This window comes from Melanotaenia boesemani, chromosome 1 (assembly GCF_017639745.1).
Source record: "Melanotaenia boesemani isolate fMelBoe1 chromosome 1, fMelBoe1.pri, whole genome shotgun sequence".
NCBI classification, from domain to species: domain Eukaryota; kingdom Metazoa; phylum Chordata; class Actinopteri; order Atheriniformes; family Melanotaeniidae; genus Melanotaenia; species Melanotaenia boesemani.
This window is the reverse complement of record NC_055682.1, coordinates 31157845-31180048: the sequence shown is the minus strand read 5'-3', so window position 1 is coordinate 31180048 and position 22204 is coordinate 31157845. Positions and strand designations below refer to the sequence as shown.

Genomic DNA, 22204 nt, shown 5'->3' with positions numbered 1-22204 from the left:
ACTTTGGCACTCCCAAAAAAGGCTTATTCAGCATCTTTTTGCATCCCATTGTTCTCTGAGCACTCTCCAGCCAGTAAAAGTCAGTCTGATGTTGACGCTTGCCTTGTCTCATTTTCTCTCTTTTCCTTGCTTCCTTTGATTGTGTTCTTGTGGGTTTCTTTAATGAATCAGCCATGACACATGTTCAAAATGGCCAGTGTGTTGATATCCAGTTGCTGGTGTGTGAAGCAGTACTGTAAAGTAAAATGCAACTTTCACATAATGCCCCAGCTGGAAAAAAATGTTATGAAGTGTGATTTCTTAACCATGGGATGCTGCAGTGTAACGATGGCTTCAGGAATGTGCATAATAAATGTCAGCGTGGCATCAAAACAAGTTAGAAGCACAGAGTTTTAAGGTATATAGTCTTGCTTTAAGTCTTCGAATGGCCATGTTATATACCTGATGTAAAATCAAGGTTTAAAGTGCTTTCCAGATTACAAGAAGTCCATAAAGAGACACTAACATGGAAGAGATGTGTCATAATCTTGATTTGTGCTGGTAAATGACAGCTGGTGAATGGAGCAAAATTCAGTTACCATCTCTGAACAACACAACATACAATACATATTAAATAAATAAACAATAAACAATAATTTCACAAAATTAAACAATGTATTTGTCAAGTTAAAGCTTTGTTGGGTAAAATGTAGACAGTTTATGTAGCAGAAGTGCAGACCTCCCTGTGATATAGTCCAACACAACCTTCATAAGACAACTTCTTGTTGTCTATATGATTTGGTTTATGTATAAATTAGATATAGGGTGTTAATTACTGAGGAAATGTTGGTAGGCAGACTCAGTTAGCATTAGTGAGTAACACTGATTCCTCTTTTTCCTAATCTTGATGCTAAATTAAGAGAATTTCCTTTTATATATATATAAAAGACCTATCAGACTAATTGATTGGAATGATTTATGTTTTGAAAGTAAGCCAGTAGAACCCATTATGCCCAAATGGTTATTTTGCCATGGGAGCTTTGAAGTTTCTGACATCATCCCATCAGTGATGGAACTGGAAAGCAATCTTCTGTAAGAATCACTGTAAAAAGCGCGGAGCCTGTCTTCTAGTTAAGACCCCCATACATTATGTTCACTCAAAGAGCACCAGACCTTGCAAAGTTAAAAATGTTTATGTTAACCATAAAGATGACTGACAGTGGGGATATATGAATGATAGTTTGTCTCATAAAAAGAACATAGTGTAATGAATAATCGGGGTTGCAGAGGTTGGATGTAAGCACATTTTGACATTATAAGATTATGGAAAAGAAATTATTTATAACATCATAGGATTCTTTTTCATGATAGTAGCTCTAAAACTGCACTATATGCTAAAATATGTTCATGTGAAAAATCATAGACATGCACATGGATCTAGTTTTCTAAAAACGATTCCAAGAATATCTTGCAAACATATTTCTCCCTTCGGAGGACCAGAACAGAAGAGAGGAAATGTAGTTTTATAAATAGGAATCAAAAGAACCCCATCCTTTATTAGTTAGGGATGGCAGACACACTGACATCTTTAAATGTGGGAGAGCTTGTGAGCATTTTACAAGACAGGTGAAAGAAACACATGCGTTAAATCACAGTACCCAGCTCACTTGGGTCAGCTCTGCCATAAAAGAAAAGAGATTACAAAGGGAACTAATGAAGACACTGATCAAAGTCTGTAATAGTAATATGTAACAGGTGTTTCAGATCTCTCAACTGCCCTCCCACGGCCAACACCACTCCATCCGTGAAACTCTCATGTATTTCACATGTGCTTTGATCGGAACAATGGACAGAACATATTTCAGCACTGTTCAAACTATGTTATGAGCAGTCTGGTTTGACTCTAGGAGGGCATGTGCAGGTGATGCACAAAGGCAGCCACACATGCGCTCTGCGTTTATGGTGCACTTTCATGATCTGTGGTGAGTTGAAAAAGGGCTGACGTAGCTTAAGTCCACACCATTGCAAAAGCAGGCACCTGGATTTAAGATGCATGTAGGAGTTGAAAGAAGGCTGGTGAGCCTTAAACTGGAACATGTTCAAAGCATGATTGTTATTTTTGACATTGTCTAAGATGAAAGTGGTGAGGCTTTAGATTCAGCTTACAAAAAGCAGAACGCATAAGGGATCTATCTAACAATAATAGGATATATTTACAACTTTAGGATGCAGGATATAACACCTTTGCTAAAAATGTAAATATGAATAAAAGACTATAGTAAATAGGATTATATATAAGTGGATGTGGTGGTTGTATTTGGATCTTCACATGCATATCTATATATTTTTAATATCAAAATTACAGTTTTAAAGGCGGTTAATCTCATCTCACTTACTTAAACCCTCACTGACAGGGCCTTTCTGCTAAGTATAGCGCCGTACCTACACCGCACATGCGCAGTGCAACATCCAGAGCGTGGCGAAGCTACTTCCGCCGCACGTCCTTGTACGCCTCTTGGGATTTGTAGTTCTTATCGCTACACTTTAAGTATTTCCTGCTATTGCCATGCTGAAGGAATGCTTCCCACTGAAGCTGTTGACGACGTGGTTTAAACTGAAATGAAACGAGTGGTTTAGTAATATGTGCTGCCTCTTATACTGGAAAGTGTCGAAATACCTTTTTGACGTGCACTACAACAACCAACATCGCCCCTAATGAAAGCGAGGCAGTGTAAACACAACTCCAGGAACATGAAAAGATCGGGTGACAGTGAGGGGGAGAAGAGAAGAAAGGTATTGATAGCGTTTTTCTCCGTTAGGTCTGGCATATTTTTAAGCCCTGTCGCTCGTTGAATGTCTAATGCTCCTAATGTGATGCTGCAGGCTGCATTTTGGAGGCTCGAAAGCCGCGAATGTCAGCGCATGCCTCACCTTGCCTGTTTCCTTTATTGTGTTTTCCATTTTCCCCCCAGTCTGTCACAATGAAGAAATACAGTTACATTAAAATGGTATTTTTTTATCACGGAGATACACTGCTGATAAAAACCTGTAGGTTGGACAATGACGTCCTGGTCATATCTTATATTAATAGGAAATGCGGTATGAATAGCAATAAGCAAAGAAGACAGTTTGGTTCAGCCAGTTAATAAAATAGTTATTAACAGTTAATTAAAAACAAACGTTAAAAAAAGGCAATTGCAGATTAATTTAGGAAGCTTTCCGGACATGAATCGTGGAGCAGCCACGACGCAGCTCTGTGCAACAGTAAAATAAATGGTAAAGTTAATGTGCAGTGTATCTTGGATTTGGAGAGCTGCCGCTCCAGCCGTTCTACAGCTGCTTAAGGCTTTACCACTAATGCAGTGGATAACATGTGCTGTACCCTTACAAGACAAATTATCATTTGTAACCTAATGTTTTCACAATGTTCTAAATAATAGCCTCTATGAATCCACCAGCTGTAGAACTTGAAAACCAAGCAGATTGGTTTTGAACCTGTGATAATCAAATGCCGTGCTTTTGGGCAGACTTGGACTTGATTACACTTTAATTTGCGTTGCATCATGCTATATAGCATAACTTTGCAGGACAGGGATGGAGGGAAACAACTCTGTGGTACGCAATGTGGTTCCGGGCTGCACCTATAGTCATTCCTCTTAGTGTTTTTCTGTCTGATTCTCCTCTTATCTCCCTGCTTGGATGCTGTGTGCTGTGGCACATGTGTTTGGATCATGTTAGACAGCAGTGAAACTATGTAAGACGTGGTTCCTCCTGTTTATGAAAGCAGCCATGGCAGCCAGATGAGCGGCTCAGAGAGAGAACTCATTCCAGCTGGCCCTCAGGCAGTCAGGCAGCGCTGCACACACCCTAATGCTTCAGCTTCCTTTCTCTTTAGATAAAAAAAATGATGAGCATGAGGAATTATAATTGGAAAATGACGGTAGGACTAAAACAGCCAAAGAGGGAGCTGCATACATTTCGGCCAGTTTTCATAATATCAGTGGTTGTATAATGAAACAGTTGACTAGTACCTTAAAAATGATAGCACTCTTGTAACTGAGTGTGTTTTTGCAGTGCTGCACAAAGTGAGAGATGCACAGTGAAGGGTACACTCTTGTTCCAAATAATGGAATGCAAACCCCAACAAATTAGTGCCAAATGGGCAAACCTCAGAAAATTTAATCACATATTAACAAGTGCAAAGCAATAGACTCCCTTAATATACATGAAAAAATACAATAATTAAGTGAGAGAATTAACTGCATTCCAGTCAAATTAGTTCACATTTATTTGAATTCAGAATATAAATAATTGTGATTTTATTTGCCTAGGATCAAGGATATATTAGTAAGACATAATTCAACACAACATAAATGATCAAAGTTCAATTTGTTCTTTTTCATACAATCTCAAGCAACATTTCAACTTACCTTGTACTGTAATGAGCTGAAAACATTTCATTAAACTTTATCAGTCATCACAGGATGAATTTCCGGTCATGCCTTAACAAGTGTGAAAACAGCAATGATCCAGTCCCTTAGCCAGATATTCTAATGCTGCCTTTGATGCAAACTTACCATTTGGACAGTGATGACAAGTATGAAGTGCTGTGTCGAAACAGGAAGTGTGTGTGTAAGCGGCAGTCTAAGTAATGATCACACAGGGTCACCAGATGTTGTAAGGTCCTGGGCTCAGCCCTTCCCATTGCTTAGATCAGCCTCATTGGTTTGCTCTAGTTGTGGCACCTAGTGCAAGCTGTTTAGGGTATTTAATTTCTAAACACTCATTAAAATGGTTTGTGTTTCCCTTGGCGATCCTGTTAAATTAACAGCTAGTGAGGTAAAAGCTGATTATGTAGCCACACATCCAGACATGGTTAATCAATTCTCCCCCACAAAATGTTAGCTGCTGAATTAGTGTAAAGGAAACGATTTATGGCAACTAATGCCAATGTCCTGTCATGTCGAGCCTGGTGTTTTAGCAAGGGGGGGGTATGAGGGTGTCAGATTCAGCACATTCAGCAGCTTTGCTCTCGGCCGGCCATCTTTTTCTCCCTCTAAACCCAACCTACATGCTGCTTGCTCTATTAATGAGCCAATAATGGAGAAATAGTGTTAGGTCCTGACATAAAACATGGGTGTGTATACCTAAGGCTGAGTAGCACATAAGCTCCAACAGAGTTAGATTTACACCTAGGCTCTGTGTAGAATGGTAGATAGGGGAACACTCTGCATGGGGGCTTTCAGAACTTCATCAGACCCCCGCTGGTGAAACTGTGGAAAAGCCAGGGCTTAGAAAAATACGGCAGTGGCAGATAATGATACCATTACACTAATGGAGCTGGCAAATGAAGGAGAACCCAGATGCCCCGCTTTATTACCAGAGGGGGTCATTTCCTCGCTGCATTCCTAATGGCCTGTATTGATCAGGCTATCATGCTGCTAATCCTCTACAGAATTACTTATCGCTGGCTAGGTGTCGATCCACCGCATGCCCCGTGCTGGCCTAGCTAGTGGGCGGCTGCTGCTTGTCCAGCAGGGACCTACTGGGTGGCTCACCCAAACATGATTTAGGGCCAAGCAGGGATGGCGTCTGGGAGGTCTTCAGCAGTAGGCTGGTTAGTTCATTGTGTAAAAAAGGAGGCAAATGAACCTAACAGCTTTCATTTAATTAAGAAGCAGGCAATGATGTGGTTCCTCCCTCTTTATGGCCCCATTGGCCACTGTTGAAACTGGGAAAGATATGAGGTTGGGTGTTGTTCTCGGTGATTGTGTTGTGCCGTAAATAAGAACAGGCAGCTTTTCTGCCATCAGCAGCAGCAGGATGTGATGACCACTTGGCCTGATTTCATTACCATTTGTTGTACAAATTCACCTTTACATATTATGATGCTATTTGTTTCTTCAAATTGCTCAGTTGTAGTTCTGGGAACAGCAGAAAGCTGAAGGAAAGATTTCCTAAATGTTTTATGGTATGCATAATTTGAACATGACTTAGATTGGTGTATCCATCATTAGTACAAATGAATTGAAGGGTCAGGACTTTTTGCCCAGGGGTTGTGACTTGCTATATCTTTGGTCTCTTTACTGTGCCCCTGCGTGCATTAGCATCCCCAGGCCATTTGAAGCGTGACACCCCAGCATCAGCAGACCCCTCTCGTCACCTCTGGCCTTGGCTAATCAAAGAGTTTACCTTAAGGGTTGCATTTAGCACTGTTAGTTAGCACTACTCCAGTAGCCATAAAGAAGTATTTATATATTTCCATCTGGAACAACCTGTCGTAGCTAAGGAAACGAGCTATTGATCCAGATATTTAGTCATTTCTTTCTGCGTCTGCCATCAATATTGTGCAAACATCCATCCAGGCATCCATGGGAGAGTTGACCTTAGCCCTGGCCTCCGTTTTCGCTCCCATTGGAGCTCAATGATATACTATTATGAAAAGTAAAATCAATGAATGAATATGAAGTTTTGGTGTGTAATATAGCGCTGCCCTAAGGCCCCGGGTCTTTCATTGATCGACTATGTGAGCGTTGGAGGGGGCTGATTTGTCTGCTCCTGAGCTTTTCATCTACATGTTTTACTTCGTCTTGCCTGTTTGATCTTTGCCCATGTATTTGGACAGACCTGTTTACATAGTTTGGTGATTCAGACTTTTCTTGAAAACAAACCATTCACACTGAAATATTAAGGATGTAACAACTTGGGTTAGAGGTAAACTAATGCAGCAATAGATAACATGTTAAAGTGTCTTGGTTTGATTATTTTTTTAAATCAATAATACAAGAGATTCTAATTGCAAACGAAAATGAAATGTTATGCCTTTTTAATTTTTTAATTAGCACTGATAGAAGATTGGATTTTTTAATAAAAGTATAAAGTGTAATTCTTTATTCACCTATTATATGTCTTAGGGCCATTAAATGGCTAAATGTAAATTAGGTTATCTTTCAAGTTCCTGAATATTGCAGTGACTCTTGGATCTGAATGTGCCTTCTGCAGCGATTTCTACCCAACATTAGCTGCCACCAGCATGTTTTTACCACAGTGTAGGTATACTTAGTTAAACTTTCCTTGCAGAACACATGCAGCATTACTCTGTGTCAATACTTTGCTTAGTGTTCTATTTTTAGCATTTGCTAACTGGATAGTTTTCTTGTTTGGTAGCAGTCATAAGGATTGTCCAAACTGTCTCTGACAGCTTATCTGTTTCACAGTCCCCACTGAGCACCTGATATCAGTGCTGAGCCATTAGTCAGAGAGCTTAATGTATTTGCAAACAAGGCAGCAATGTAGATCATGTGAACGACCGACCAGATCAGCCATCAGAGTTTACATCAAGTATGACCTGCCCAAGTAGGGTTCATCTGTCATGTATGCGTCTCGTCACAAGAGACCCATAGAATAATCAGTTCAATCAATACATGGTGGTGGCTCATTGGACTTGTGCTAAATAAACATGGGAATGACCTGCTCACCTTATACACACAGGCAAGAGCCTTCAGGGGGTTCATTAGCCACTCGGAGCTATGATCTAAATGAATTGTTAGTTTTCATTTCTGCTTTTTTATGTAGCGGTGATGTTGTGTGTGTGTGTGTCAGTGTAAATGCTGCATTTGTTTATTTATTTATTTATTTTTGTATAGGCTGATAAGTGAGTCTTTCAATCAATCAATCAAACTTTATTTATAAAGCACTTTTCATGCTGGGGCAACACAAAGTGCTTTACATGAAAGATCAGTTTACGCATATTTAAACAAAAAGAAACTACATAACGGGGGGGGGTTACAGTTGCACGCATGAACATGCATATTTACACACAAAGCAGATACTGGAGCTGGAGCACTTGGATATTTTGCACTTTGTTTAAGAATTGCATGGTCGTAATGATGATCTTGCTGGGGCGTCCTCTCCTGGAAAGATCGGCAACTGTCTTGAATGTGTTTCACTTGTGAATAATTTCCCTCTCTATAGAAGGGTGGACTCCATATTGTTTGGAAAAATGGCCTTCTAACCCTTCCCAGATTGAGGATCAGCAGCAGCTGGTTTTCTAAGATCATTGCTGATGTCTTTTAATCTTGACGTTGTGTTACACACACCTGAATGCTTAAATTGGGCGACGTGACTCAGTGGGTAGAGTGGCCTGAGGGTTGCCGGTTCGATGCTCGGCCTGTCGAGCTAATGTTGAGGTGTCCCTGAGCAAGACACCGAACCCCAAATTGCTTCTGATGGGTCGTGGTTAGTGCCTTGCATGGCAGCTTCTGCCATCAGTGTGTGAATGTGTGTGTGAATGGGTAAATGTGATGTATATTGTAAAGCGCTTTGGGTAAAAGCGCTATATAAATACAGGCCATTTACTAAATCAACAAACTAAATTTTCTGCTTTTATAGAAATGACCACACTTTCTGATAAGCAGTTAAAATACATTGAATTAGCAGCACTTGGATGCTGCTTACTCCTTTAATTCCTTTTGAAGCAGTCAGAATGGTCATAGTTTTTTACACACTGCATTTTAGCTTACTTTTTGTGACTAAATGATGACACAGAGCAATATTTCTTGCGTTGTACCAGAGGTTTATTTACCTAATATTAAGGCCTGCTAAGGACAAACAGATTTCTTCTTATGTCCTGTTAGTTAAACCTTAAAACTGAGATTGTGAACTTTCTTTTTCCACATGATATTATATTACCATTAATGCTGAAACAATTAAGTTGCAATATAACATCACACCATTTAGACTTATTCAGTTTAAGAGTTTAAGGAAAAATGTCAGTCATAATCAGTGCTGTTCTTAATGCATTCTAGCTAACCTGTTTGTTGCTAATTTTAAGTATGTAAGGGCAATAAAAACTATTCCACTATGTAAAATCACCTGCATCTGACAGAGTTGCTTTCATTTTGTTTATTTGTAAAACTTATTTTCCTTCGTTATGACTCACCTTTCTAATAAAGTAAATGTGTCTACTGGTCACATCTGGTTTCAATGGAAAGCTAAAAGCCTTTCATTTACAAAAGCTGCAGGAGACCAGGTTCACAAGATGCTGTAAATAGTAACTGTTAATTTGTACATCATAAGATCTTTCCATAAATGTGACCAGTAAAAGTGTGTTAAAATACCTGGCATAGGGAATCTCTCCTTTAGCCAAAGAAAAAGCTTAGCACTGTTAGCTTAGCTTGTTGTTGGACTTCTCTGCTAACTAACCACCAGTATTTTCTGCTCGTCAAAACAAACCTTATGTTTTGCTGTCATTTCTCCTGTATTAAATTAACAAAGAAAACATAGCATAGATGAGACTCATGGGGTGAACAAACTTCTTTTTATGAATCTATAAGAACTCATAAAAACTGCCTTGGTGTAAGTAAAATAGAATTTCTTTCCTTGTTTGTGTTTGAAGAAATTGGTATCAACTTCCAGTGTGGAGTGGGTTTCCATGCTATCCTGGATTTGCTTTCATGGACCTTTTTTTTTTGTTGTTTGTTGCTCATTCTGGCATTTACTCTGCATCTAGTCTTTGAGAACTGTCTGCTCAGTTCAGGTGGTCTGTTCATGTCTCAGTGATTCCTTCCCTGAGCCCCTGTGTGTTTTTTCTTCATCAGTTTAACTTTACCCTTGCATATGCGAAAGAGCCAACGACAGCTTGACTGGCATGCTGTCAGACAGGCGATGCCTTTCCAGTGGTGGAGCATCAGCTCTTTCTTGAGAGCTTGTATATGTGAGTGTGTGTGTCTGTGTGTGGGTGTAGAAGAAGTGTGTTTTGGGGGGGGGGGGTGTTGTCAGGACGTGACCGGCACACTTTGCATGTTCTTCCTGAGACAGGTGCTCCTGGGCAAGCACTGGTGCATGACAGTTGCCTTTCATCGCTGTCTTCTTTACACTTAACCCCTGACCATCCCTCCCTCCTTCCTCTGCCTCCTCATCCTCTTCTCCTCTTTTCTCCCTCCCTTTTTCTTCCACGTCTGACCTCTTCTCACGGCACTTCCCTCAGCCGTCCTGAGTGATGGACTGGGAAAGCTAGTAGGCGGCCTTCGCTTTGTATGTGATGGTGGTGAGGTGCGGCCGGCTTGTCACAAGCCTAACATTGTCAGGCCTCGGAAATTCAGCTGTCCAGACCAAACTGCACAAACACAGGCTCATTTCCACACGCTTGCACCCACACCACAACTTTTTGTTCAGCAGTCCGTAATTCCATCCACTGGTGCTGTCAAGCACTTGATCAAACGTGCATAAAGAAAGGAGCCCCTTGGCTGATTCCCATCCTTTCTCCTTCTATCATAATTTAAGCAGATTTTCCTTCTTCTGCCTGTTTCTTCAAGTCTGTTTATTCAGATGAGCCTGTCTGGGGGCAGCGGGTCACATCCACTTGCCTGGCTAAAACGGTCCTGAATTGAGGGTTGTCTCCAGTGAGATGGAGAGAGAAAAAACACGAGGAGGGGTTAGGAGGGACTGCAGAGCGGTCATGTCAGGGCTGTTTTCAGGGCTGTTTGTATGTGTGTGTGTATGTGTGTGTGCCATGGCAGGGGTGGAGGTTAGCGAGTTTGAGGGTTCACTTGTCAACCCCTGTGTCATGCTTGCCCTGGCCCTGTTATGTAGAGGGCATCCACTGTCATTTGTTTCAGGACTGTCTGAAGTCTGGAGTAAGCCACAGAAGCATAAAAAGTAGTCAGCATACTGTGAGCTCTCAGGTACCTCAATGCACCATATATTCATTTAATAGTACAAACTGCTAGTGTGCAGGAGCCAATCCTTCCTTTTTGTGTGACAGTCCAAAGTTTGACTTTTAACTCGTTGTTTTGCAGAGATTAGCTTTAGAGTTGGCCTTTTAACTTCCATCACTACTGTGTTTATTCAAGATTGAGACTTTTCCCTCTGTTCTCTATAGCATATAGGTAGTGTTGTGTTCAATTCTGCTTTAATTTCTGAGCTTCAACATGTTACAAGTAGCTGGATTAAAGTCATTCTTGAGGCAAACTCTGGAGACATACACTAGGTAAGCTTTTGGTTTTCACAGTTATTCTGTTCCAAGTTTTTTGAGGTTTATCTCTGTGTGTGTGAACTTCTACATATATGTTTGTCATTTCAGGTGTGTGCGTGTGTGCTTCATCTGACATACATCTCCCACATTATTCTGGTTTTGGGAGAAAAAAAATGCATGATTAAGACTCCTTAAACTTGTTGTTGGGGTGTCAGTGAAGACATAAGCACGGCATGAGCTTAATCCAACAACAGCCTGTCTGCCTGCCATACTGTACACCCCGCTATCTGTGAGCGACTGGACCCCTTCTTTGCAACTACTCTCATATATAGGGAGCATTGTCACATATGAGATGGACTCATGTAAATGCGGTGACAGGCTAGTGTCTCGGCTGACTGACAGCACAGAGGGATTGGGCTAATCTGAGTGACTGATTTGAGGCGCACAGCGGCTCGGCTGTCCCCATAACTCCTGAGAAATAGACAGCTTCAGCTGAGTTATCTGTGTTTGTAAGTCCTTCTGCTGCGCTGGGATGACAATAGGGATTAGTGCCAAGGTTCTTTAAACTGTTTTATTTTTTTATTTTATTTTTGGGAGGGGGAAGGGGGAGTCTTATCGGTGTCTCGGCAGCATGCTGCCGCAGCCAGTTTTCCTTGACTGTCAATTAAAGAGGGGATCATTAACTTCAAGGGTATAAATGTTCTAACACTGGTATTACGTTGGGAAGCTAAGTCGCTGACAGATGTTCCAACTTTAATTCTCCACTTGTTTTTTGTCCTTTAATTAATTTATGTATCACTATTCGGGTTTTAAATATTTTTCCTCCTGTCTGCTCTTTGTTAGCCTGTAATCTCAGTTACCATGGTAGTCACAAAGACGATTGGGCCTTGTCACTCGCCTGTGTTTCTTATGAGGTTCAATCGGCTAATGTATTCAATATCATCCAAACTGAAAGGTAAACAGTGTCTAATGGCGCATGTGTTGCTGCACTGCCTCAATGCAGCCTGAAGGCATTGGGCGGGAGAAGCACAGCATGTCTGCCTGTAGTTCTTCAGATTTTTCAGGAGGACCCAACCACCTCAAATCGCACTTGAAAAAAACAAAACGAGCACAGCTTGTACCTATGTACATTTGTGGTTCTTTGGGAGGTAAACAAAAGTAGCTTACTACTTTGGGTTTTTTCTTTTGGAAGCTTTGTTGGCGGTTGTGAAGCATCTGTGTGACAGCTGCGGTTCTCAGGCACAGAGCTACGGTGGGATATTATAAGGAAGGTTTATTCTGTTGGTAGCTACATGGAGAAAGAAAGAAAACTACAGGCAGAGAGACATTAAGGGGAGTAAGAGAGAGACAGGCGATAGAGACTGCTAATGGGCAAACTCTCTTTATCCACCGCCACTGCCATCACCACCACCACCCCGCTCTTTTATGACAGCTCTTTTCCTTTGTTCTCCCCACCGGCCCACTCTCTGCTGGGGATTCGTGACAAGTTTTCGCGGGCTGATCAAACACTGCGGTGACACCTGATTAGGATATAGCGCATGTTTACAGTCGTGAATGCTCGCAATACCCCCCCCCCCCCCCATCTCTCTCTCTCTCCTCCCCACACACACACACTTTCCAGACAACAAGGGAGACTTCACCTTGACTAATTAAATTTGCACCTGCAATGCCAGCTGTGACAGCCACTGGAGAGCTGCATTTATTTATGTCACTCTATACATACTTCCTGTGACGTTTATGGAGGCTGAGTTCCCACTAGCTCATCTGTTTACTCTCAGCGTGGGTTTCTCCAATAACCGTCTTTATTGTGTTTATATCTGTTGTGATGTTCAGAGGGTGGATTAGTCCTCCGCCACTGAGACAGGTGTTTGCACCTGCAGTTGTGGAGCCACAGCTGAAAGGAAATCATATTGTGTGTGTACTGACTACCTTTTGCTGGTTTGATACTGTATCATATTGTTTTTACAGCAAGCCAGTGGATTATGCGGTAATATTCGAGTCATTCATCTCTACATGTTAATTAAAACTAATTCAATTCCCTATCATCTCTTGTGTCCTTTACGTCTCGTTTTGAAAAGGGTTTTGAACCCTTGTTTGAAAATAATGTGATTTGTGAGTTCCTGGCTAAACATGTGTGTATTTAATCATACATTAATATGCATACACCCCGTGTGTGTGCTTGTACATGATCAGCCTTTCAGAGCGTGCATGTGTGTATCTATCTAAATCAGGGCTGAGAGTGGAAGAGGCCTCGGCAGAAGTGAGCAGGACATCAGTCACCCAGAAGCAGGAGACATGGCTTGGTAATTTGCGGCTCTGCCCCCTTTTCTCTCTGCACCCCCTCCACCAACACACTGCCTCCCTAGCCTCAAATTGACCAGGCTCGACTGCTGGTCATGCTGTATTACATGGGTTAGATGAAGTAATTATTTCTAGGCCACTGACTACAAGCAAGATTAATAGTTTTTGAAACGGCCATAATGGAGGGCTGACCTGCCGTGACATAAGCATTATTTCAAGCTCACCTCCACTCTCATCCCTCTCACCTCTGGGCACCAGCAGAGTGTGATTTATACTTGGGCTAATGAGGGGAGGGGACCTAGGAGCTCAGGGCCATTGGCCTACCAGTGCAGTGTTACAGGCCGGCTCACACAACTATACTGTGATGATAAATGTTTGCTTGATTGAGGTTTTTGAAGGAAATTCAAATAAGATATCACCTTTTTAAATTGAGTTGTGGCTGAAATCTCATGTTAAACTTGAATGGCTAAGGTTGTTCATTGGAAGTGAACCGTACCCGCTGATTAATCCTCAAAAGAGCATTAATGCTGAGGTTGAATCCCCCTGCCCTGGGTTGCCTCACCCTTCACCCCTTCACCCTTTCTGCTCTGAAGCACGAAAGATCAGAAAAACAGGAATGTTGTCACTAGGTGGCACTTGGACATCACGTTATCACATGCTCTATCCCCTTCACTCCACCGCCTTCCTCTTCCTCCCTTTTTCTTGGCTTTTTCACTTCCTCCCGCCCCTCCATGCTAAATACACCTTGGATGTCAGGGTGTTTTATTTTTATTGGATGAGAGCCGTGTGTAATGCATTCACCTCCGTTCCAGCCATCTGTTAAATGCTGTGGAACATGGTCTGGCTAGGCTCCGCCCTGTTAACCCCTCTGATTGGCTGTAATAATTAGCAAAATTGAACAGTAACTATGGTGCCTAGTGAGTGTTTGGGACAGCTTGCAGCCTCCTGATGCAGCAGGCTTTGGTGACTTGGGTCTGGCCCAGCCTGCCCACATCCCTCCCCAGTTTGGGTCCATGTGTGTATTTTGAGCTTTAACATTAACCCCTAACTTAAATACATGCATGCAGTGTAGCATCAGCAATTACATTTTCAAACGGAGGGGGTTTGTAAACCTCCTGGATGTTAATCTGTCACCATTCAGGCTACTGGGAAGAGTGAAAAGGATTAAGCTCTTCAATTTCTAGTAGAATATTTCCCTTTGTTCAGAATAAGTGAAAGAAAAATAAATAAATAAATGAGATAGCTTCTCAAGCAAAACGGGTGCTGTCTGCTGTACTTGCGGATTTTGCTAATGCCTTTGTACCAAACTTATCTACCTTGGGATTCCAGGAACATAGTCTGAGTGTCCTGTAAACAGCCACAAATGATATTCAGTCCTTATTTTAATATTAATCTGAGGTCAGATCATAATTCCAGTTTATCTGGGTCAAATACTACATGAGATGGGATTAGACCTGTCCTAGATGTGTATTCCACATCTGTTTTTAGCCATATGTTTTTGTAGTGGCTTAGATGATTGTCAGGATTTAAACTTTGACCACTGCTCTAGCTTGTTAATAATACCATATGCAAGGAAATCTGTTTATTCATGAGCTCATCCTACTTTCTGTGAAAAAAAAGATGTTTTATTGTGCAAAAGTTGCAATTTCAGCCTATTCTTGACAAATCTGAAGCAGATAGAAAGCTTTCTGTTTTTGACATGTTTCCCCTTTAAAATGGCATATTTCATGTCTTGTGTGTTAATGTGACATACAACTGGATTGATGGTAAAATTTCCTTGAAGTCAAGCAGTGCACTGTATCGAAATCTTGTGTTTAGCATAAGGTAATATTATACCACATGATAATTGTCACAGCTGTCAACCAATGAGGCACATTTTCCCTGTCTTAGCCCCTCGTTTACCCTTGACTTCCAACCCCTTGGGTCGGATTGCAGATCATCTTTATCCCAGATGAAGTACCAGACTCGGTAGTGTCAGAAGATGATCTAATATAGAGCCGAAAGGACACAGAGCTGGGAAATCATCGTCATTTGAAGAGGTTGCTTGTCACGGGATGGGTTTGATCAGCCTGTGCCACTGTACACAGAGCCAGGTCTTTGCACTGTCTAACAGTGGTACTGGATTAGAGACACAAGCCACTTTTACTGTGATCAGTCACTCACACATGGAGACATATGCGAAATCCTCCTTGGCACTTCGTTCACGTCAAATATGGGCTTCTTCGTCATCAAGCCTACTGTATGGAAATGAGGAAGACTGATGCTGACAATGATAGCACATGGTAGTTTTTCCTATTTTGAGAAATTTGATGTTCTGTGACTAATGGTGTAGAGCTGCAGTAACATAAGTGCTGCCTGAGTGAGATACAGCAGGGTGTGTTGACCTACAAAGCTGCTTGACCTGTCTGAGTCCTTCTGATCTGTGACATGTTGAGACAATGGCAATGTGTGTGAAGAGTCTGGCCCTACACTCCTCAAACACTGTGTATCACTAAGTGCTATTGAATTGTTTACTGTCACAAATCACAAACCTTTCAATGACCAGGTGCGACCACTGTACATTCACTCATCTCTCCATCCAGCTGCACCGCCCTGAACGATGTGTTGGTCTGTTGGGCTCCAAGGAGCGCAGCGCCGGCCTCTGGAGCTGGGGATTTTAAACGCTCCACCTGATTATTGATCTCGTTTGCTTCACTGAGCCAGCCAAGCCAGGGTTGCAGAGAAACACATGGAGAGAGAAAGAAGGCGAGATGCAGAGAGGAATGGGAAGTCTGGTGGCCTTGGTCCTCTGGTTGTCTGGTCTGTCCTTGACACTGCCTGTGGGACAGGCCTGGAGGACGCCTGTTGTCCTCGCTGTAAGCCCTGCATCCAGCCCCTACAGTTAGCTGGCCCTCCCCGTGGGCCTAGCTGCACTTTGCACAGCCATATTGATTTTTTTGGAGGGGCAGGGAAAGTGTGGCTGGATGGCGAAAGAGTGGGGGGGCGGGGATGGAGAAATCGAGGGAGCTTTCTAAAGCACTGACTTCTCCTTGACTGCACCTCGAGACACGACAACCCTGTTAGAACAACTCAGTGGCCCTGACGCTCCACTGAAAACTGCTAATCACAGTCTTTCAATCAACGCTCTCCTGCCTCTCTCCTCTTTCCTCTATCCATCCATCCATCCCTCGTCCATCCTCATTTTCTCACTCTTTCCCCTGACTGAACTGGACCCAGCCTGAATACCAAGGGACTGTGTCTGCATTAAAACCAGCCATTCCACATGGAAAACAGCTGACCTCATGAAAGCATGTTGTAATTTGAAGGTGAAAACTAAAAAGCTTTTTTCGATCGACATAATCTTAATGGAAACATTATGGCCTTGCCGCAAACTAACAATTAAGGCAAAATGGATATCAGTGGTGCTAGCCAAGGGTTCATAGACATGTGACATTGTCCCTTGTGAGAGCAAGGCGACTAGTTTGAATCCTGCAGATGGTGGCAAACTCTTAAATGCCCTTTAACAAGACTTTTTCAGGTGTATTAGTCCACTGGAAGACCAGAGGAAATTTTTACATTCACCAGAACTCCTTAGGTGAACTGAGCAGCTTCTTTGTGTGAAATGGTTTTAGCATGAGTGTGTGAAGCAGCCAGGATATTTCTGATAAAAACAGTGCTCATTCTCTCCTAGATAAATAAAAATGCTCATGCAAGGCAAGCATTGACACATCTCTTAACCCCCTCCTTCTCTCTCTTCTTCCAGTTTCACCTCTTTTCTCCAGATTTGACACTTGCTAAAGGTCATAGAAACATCTTTTTTCCCCTTTGAGGTGTAGATAAGTGTGAAATAGATGTTGACACCATAGACACATTGAAAAGCACTTAAACAGAGTGGCCATGTGCCAACCTGTCTGAGTCTGGCTTTGTGCATTTGTAAATACTTTTGAATGATTGATCTGGAAACGTGGGTCCTTCTGTAAGACTGTCAGGTGCAGCGAGAGATATGGAGAGTTCAAATAACAGATGAGGGCCGACATTTCTTTCTTTCTGTCTGACACATGTGTGCACACGGTCTCCACCTGACAGAATTACATGTATTGTAGGAAAAATGGAAAAGCAGATTTAAGTAAGTGTGCATGTTAGTAAGCGCACATATGGCTGGCAAAGAGAATAGATATTAAATTGTCATGCCAGCGACAGTAAAGGTGGCCCTGTTGTGTGTTCGTCTGTACGTCTAATTAATGACTGGCAGCGGTCCCCGCAGCTCTGGTAATGTGCTTAGATCGGTGTTATAAACAGGGCGTGAAAGGCCTGCCCAGCACCAGCCTTTTAAATGACTGACCTCTTGTTCAGGTAGATGGATGGAAATGTTCTAATATTAATGATTACGTCTCCCGCCACCCTGTCGTGAGGTGAAATGAACAATGCAGCCTTCAGCCTCCAACAACAATTAACAGGCCGGAGCCAACCTGTCTGCCATTTGTCATCACTTACCCCACCTGGGCATGGCCACCGAACACATGCTGAACATGTCTGTCGATATAGAAAATGTTCACTGATTTGAAAAAGTATGCAGCAACTAATGGCATACCATTTGTACTCTTCTTTCAAGGGAACATTTGTCTTTTTCTGTAATTTCTTTCTAATCAAAAATGGAAGAGAAAAAAAAGAAAATAAAAGAACTACCTGAAAATGATAAATTAAGTATGATCCAAACGTTTTATAACACCGGTAAAATGTGTTTTACTGATAAAAGCTGAGGGTTACATTCTTATTAACTGTCATAGACATTTGGTATGTTTTTGTTTGCACAAGTTAGAATTAAATATATTTGTATAAAACATTATATTTGAATGTAAGCTAGGCCTACATTCTGAAGAGAATCTGTAAATGCTTTGCAGGATAACACAGAATACCCCTTGAAATTTGCATTTTAACAAGGAAGTTGATGAAGACTCTTGCCCTCACAGTCCAATTCATATTCATTGGCTGGTTCTGAGCAGGAGCATGGAGACAAGGGGGTTACATATTACCAATCCTCCAGCTCTGAGGTCAGCTCCCACACATTTTAGTTATCCATTTACCAGTCTGCCCAGTTAGCCATCACATAGTCTTCTAGCTGACACTCTTAAATAAACGAATGCAACAAGTGGCTGTACACAAAATGTAAGAAGAGAGAAATGGTTCATTTTTACCCATAGATTTTTCTGTCAGAGTGGCATGCATGAAATTAAGACATGTAATGTGTGACGATATTTGAGAGAGGTCATTTGTGACATTGTAACTACTACAGGAGCTGTTGTTTAGTTTGAGTACTGGACAGGAAAAGTTTATAAAAGCACTTGGGCCCAGCTGTACCTCAGGATCTAGAATGATCAGATTTCAACTAGGATGCCAGTTTCATTCCCAACTTCCCACAGTTTGTATATCTTAATTTCCTCCAAGGGGTCCAGCTTAGTAAGGGATGGGACGGCCCACTTGTTTTTGTGTTTCCACATGCAAACACTGGCAAATATCTGACCTGAGTAATCCTCCTTTTTGGGACCCTTTTGTTGGGGTCCCAAACTTATGATCTAACCCTAAAGGGTGGAGCTTGACACACTCCAATCCATTGACTGGTGAAAATAAGCTTTCTGTGTACCTCAGTATTAAGAACAAAGTGTTAACAGCGCCATGTTTAAATATACCATGGATTTTAGTTTTATTTAGTGTTTAAAGCCACATGCCAAGAAGAAAGAACACAAACTGCCCGATGTCCACCATCCACTTTCATCTCTGTGTTGCATTCTCTATTTGTTCATTTAAAGCTTTGTTTAACCAGGCGAATCGATGAATAACCGTTTACAGTGACGGCCTGGCCAAGAGGTAGCAGCAAAGGGCAATTTATACAAATTATGCGTTCACATGAAACAATACAAATAATAATAAAAAGCGGAAGTCATGCTATTATATAGCTGACGCTATTGCAATTGGTATCCAGCTTATACCTCGCCTACTAGGTAAGGGTATGGTTGGCTGTGAGAACACACCAGAGATCAGGGTTTACCCTACCAATTCATCCCAAACTGTCCAGTTCCGAGCCTAACCCCTTGGTTAAAACGGGGTTTATGTCACAGTATTCATGGACTGAACCACACACTGTCCCCAAATGTGTTCCATGCTAGTAAATGGATCTAATTTTAAGCACTGCAGGAAAAGCCAAAAGTCTTGTGCACATGTGGTCATGTGAGCGTCACCTTGGAAATTTTGTCAATGACACATTTATGTGTGATGGCACCTAGGTGGTGTGTTACTTCACCAGAGCTCAAGTCAGTATCACATCCTGAGGATGTGATAAACTTCAACCTTCACAGGCCTTTGTGGAACAGATGTAACTACTTTTAGTTGGAAAGCTTTGAGGTTTTTCATTTAATTTTTTTTAATAAATAGCCTTGTGCATGTTTCTTCTAGTTTTTTTCTTTTGTTTTTTGTTTTGTCTGCACAATCTGAATTTTTGAGCTGTTGCAGAGCTATTGTGTATCAAATATGCAAACGCAAATATCCTGGTGGGACGGGCACACCCTGCCCTTCTCTGCTCTTCTTGTTGCTTCACACAAGGTTCCGAAATTCTTCGATCCGGTGCCAAATGGACTGGTGAGGAAGCGCCTTTGATGTACATAGGCAGCCTGTCTTTTTGAATTTGAAGTTTTACGACCGACTTGTCAAAACTGTTGATTCTCCATCACTTTTGCAGAGAAGGACCAGTTCTGAAATGGGTGTCTGACAAGTACCAATAGGTTGCTGTTTAAACACAGTGCTCTATTACACAGCTATTTCTCATCACATCATCCCTGCAGCTGGAGAAGTTTGCTTGAGACTCATGTTTTTTTGTGTGTTAGGAGTGTCAAAGTTGTGCTTTGATGAGGATACTGCCCTCCATTGGTTGGAGGTCTCGAATAAAACCTAACCCAACAGTTAGAAGTTTTCATATGGAGTTTTTTATGGCTGCTGGTGATACATATTATTTATGCTTCCTTCTAGAAGTCCTTTGTTTAATATAAATACTGCAAAATTTGCATGCAGTCAAAGTTTCATGTGTTTCATCCTTCTTTTACTACCTGCATTTCCAAATAAGCAACATTGCTGTGCCTGCAGATATGCTGTTAATTGGTTAAGTATGGCAAAGCGTCTGTCAATGCAGTTCACCAGACTTGGCTGACAAGACACTGAAACTTTATTTGCAGCTCGATAGATGCATCAGCCATATCTAAAAATGCCTGCAGAAACTTGGTGCTCTCTGTCAGCCGTTGTACCAGATGTTTTTCTTTTTTTTTCTCAGTGACCCTTCTGGGGATGACACAAGTCAGACTGGAGGTGTTTTTTATCCCCGCAGCCGTAGAGTTATCTGGCTATTTTGAGTTATTGATGCTAAGCGCTGGACATTAATCTACTCTGTGAAGATTACTTTGAAGAAAGTGTCCGTTGGAGTGTCACAGATGTGAAATAAATAAAATTAATAAATATATGGTACACAGTTTGATATTTCTTATAGGCCAAGATCAAAGCAAACCAATTGAGTTCTATTCTACCTAATATGTTTTTCTGTGATAAACAGTCCAGCTGAGGGAATAATCCCATCAAGGAAAAGAGAGATTAAAAAAAAGAGAGGGAGAAAAAGAGCATCAGATATATCACTCGCCACAGACTGCTTGCACGGCTGCCGTGAAGCACCCGCTTTATTATGAAATTGGTAATCTTGTTTCCAGGGTTCAAATGGAAACGCAGACCTTTTCTTGTGCCTTGTGATTTTCCTTTTAGAATCAGGTGCAGACACAGAGACAAGGAGACAGACACAGCAGTTCTCTTAGACTGCAAGAGTCCATCTGCCTCAGAGGGCTCCAGTAACTTCTTGTCTTTGCTTTTTTTTTCTGTGGAATTTCTTAGTAGGCTGATGTATTTGACACGTGTGTGACAGCCTTGGTTGTGTGCAATTGGGGATGAGGCATTGCGCTCGCTTCCACAGCTGTGCATTATTCAGGCAGGATATATATATATGTGTGTGTGCGTATGATAACCACTTTTGTTTGCTTTGAACAAAGAAAAATCTAATTATACTTTATACAAAGTTACATTTAGATAAATTGTGTAAATGCCAACTAATTTAACCAAACACAAAAAAGCATACAGTGATAAACACACAAAGATGCAAACGCAACACTAGCCCACAGTCTCACCTTGATATTTTCAGCTTCTGTCATGAGTTAGACTTTGACACCAATGAATGTGTGTCAGCTTGTCAATTTCTTCCAACAGCCTTTGAATGCAGGCTGGCCATGAATAGTGCATGTTGTTTTGTTTTTTTTTTTTTTGGTTCCAACTGTCTGCAAGTCTGTTTTTGTTTGTTCCAGAATAACTTGGAAGGCCTGCACATTCTTGCACATCCTTTAAGAAAACTTTCAGCAGGTGTTGTGTTGTTTAGCCTAAGGTAAAGAATCAGCCCTGAAGGTAAAATTGTCAAACAGCCTCAAGCCCGATGCCCTCCTATTTTTTCTGCCTCCATTATCTGGATTTTTTCCCTCACCCTCCCTTCTGTCTTTAATGCACATACTTTTACTGCTTGCCCTCTTTTTGATCCATTCTCCTTTTGGGTCTTAGCACAAAACTTCTTATAACTATAGTGTAATGTTTATGAACAGGACATTTTATTTCACTCTCAAAGTCAGTACATATTTTGGCACCCGATTCCCATATTCCCTGCAGTGTGCCACATGAGTTTTTGGCATTATTATGTTAGATGGATGTTGTAAATGTCACAGATATATACACACTGCCTTTTTTTTCTTTGTCTTAAACTGTTATAGCTGCTTGGTTGTTGATACACAAGACATTCATCCAAAACTTTGAGACATAAAAAGACAGCGCCATGCCATGACATTTCACCTTCCTTCTGCAGACACACCATGCAGAGATTGTGTGTGCACCTGCAGGGAA

General features: G+C 41.6%; 1 protein-coding gene across 1 annotated transcript in view; it reads left to right on the top strand.

The window, feature by feature from the left end:
• The first annotated feature begins 2550 nt into the window (after positions 1–2550).
• Positions 2551–22204, top strand: part of fto (FTO alpha-ketoglutarate dependent dioxygenase) — a 119876-nt gene continuing 100222 nt past the window's right edge. The window contains exon 1 of the mRNA XM_041990100.1: positions 2551–2772. Coding sequence (XP_041846034.1) covers positions 2695–2772 — 78 coding nt within the window. The 5' untranslated portion in view covers positions 2551–2694. The remainder of the gene's footprint in view (positions 2773–22204) is intronic.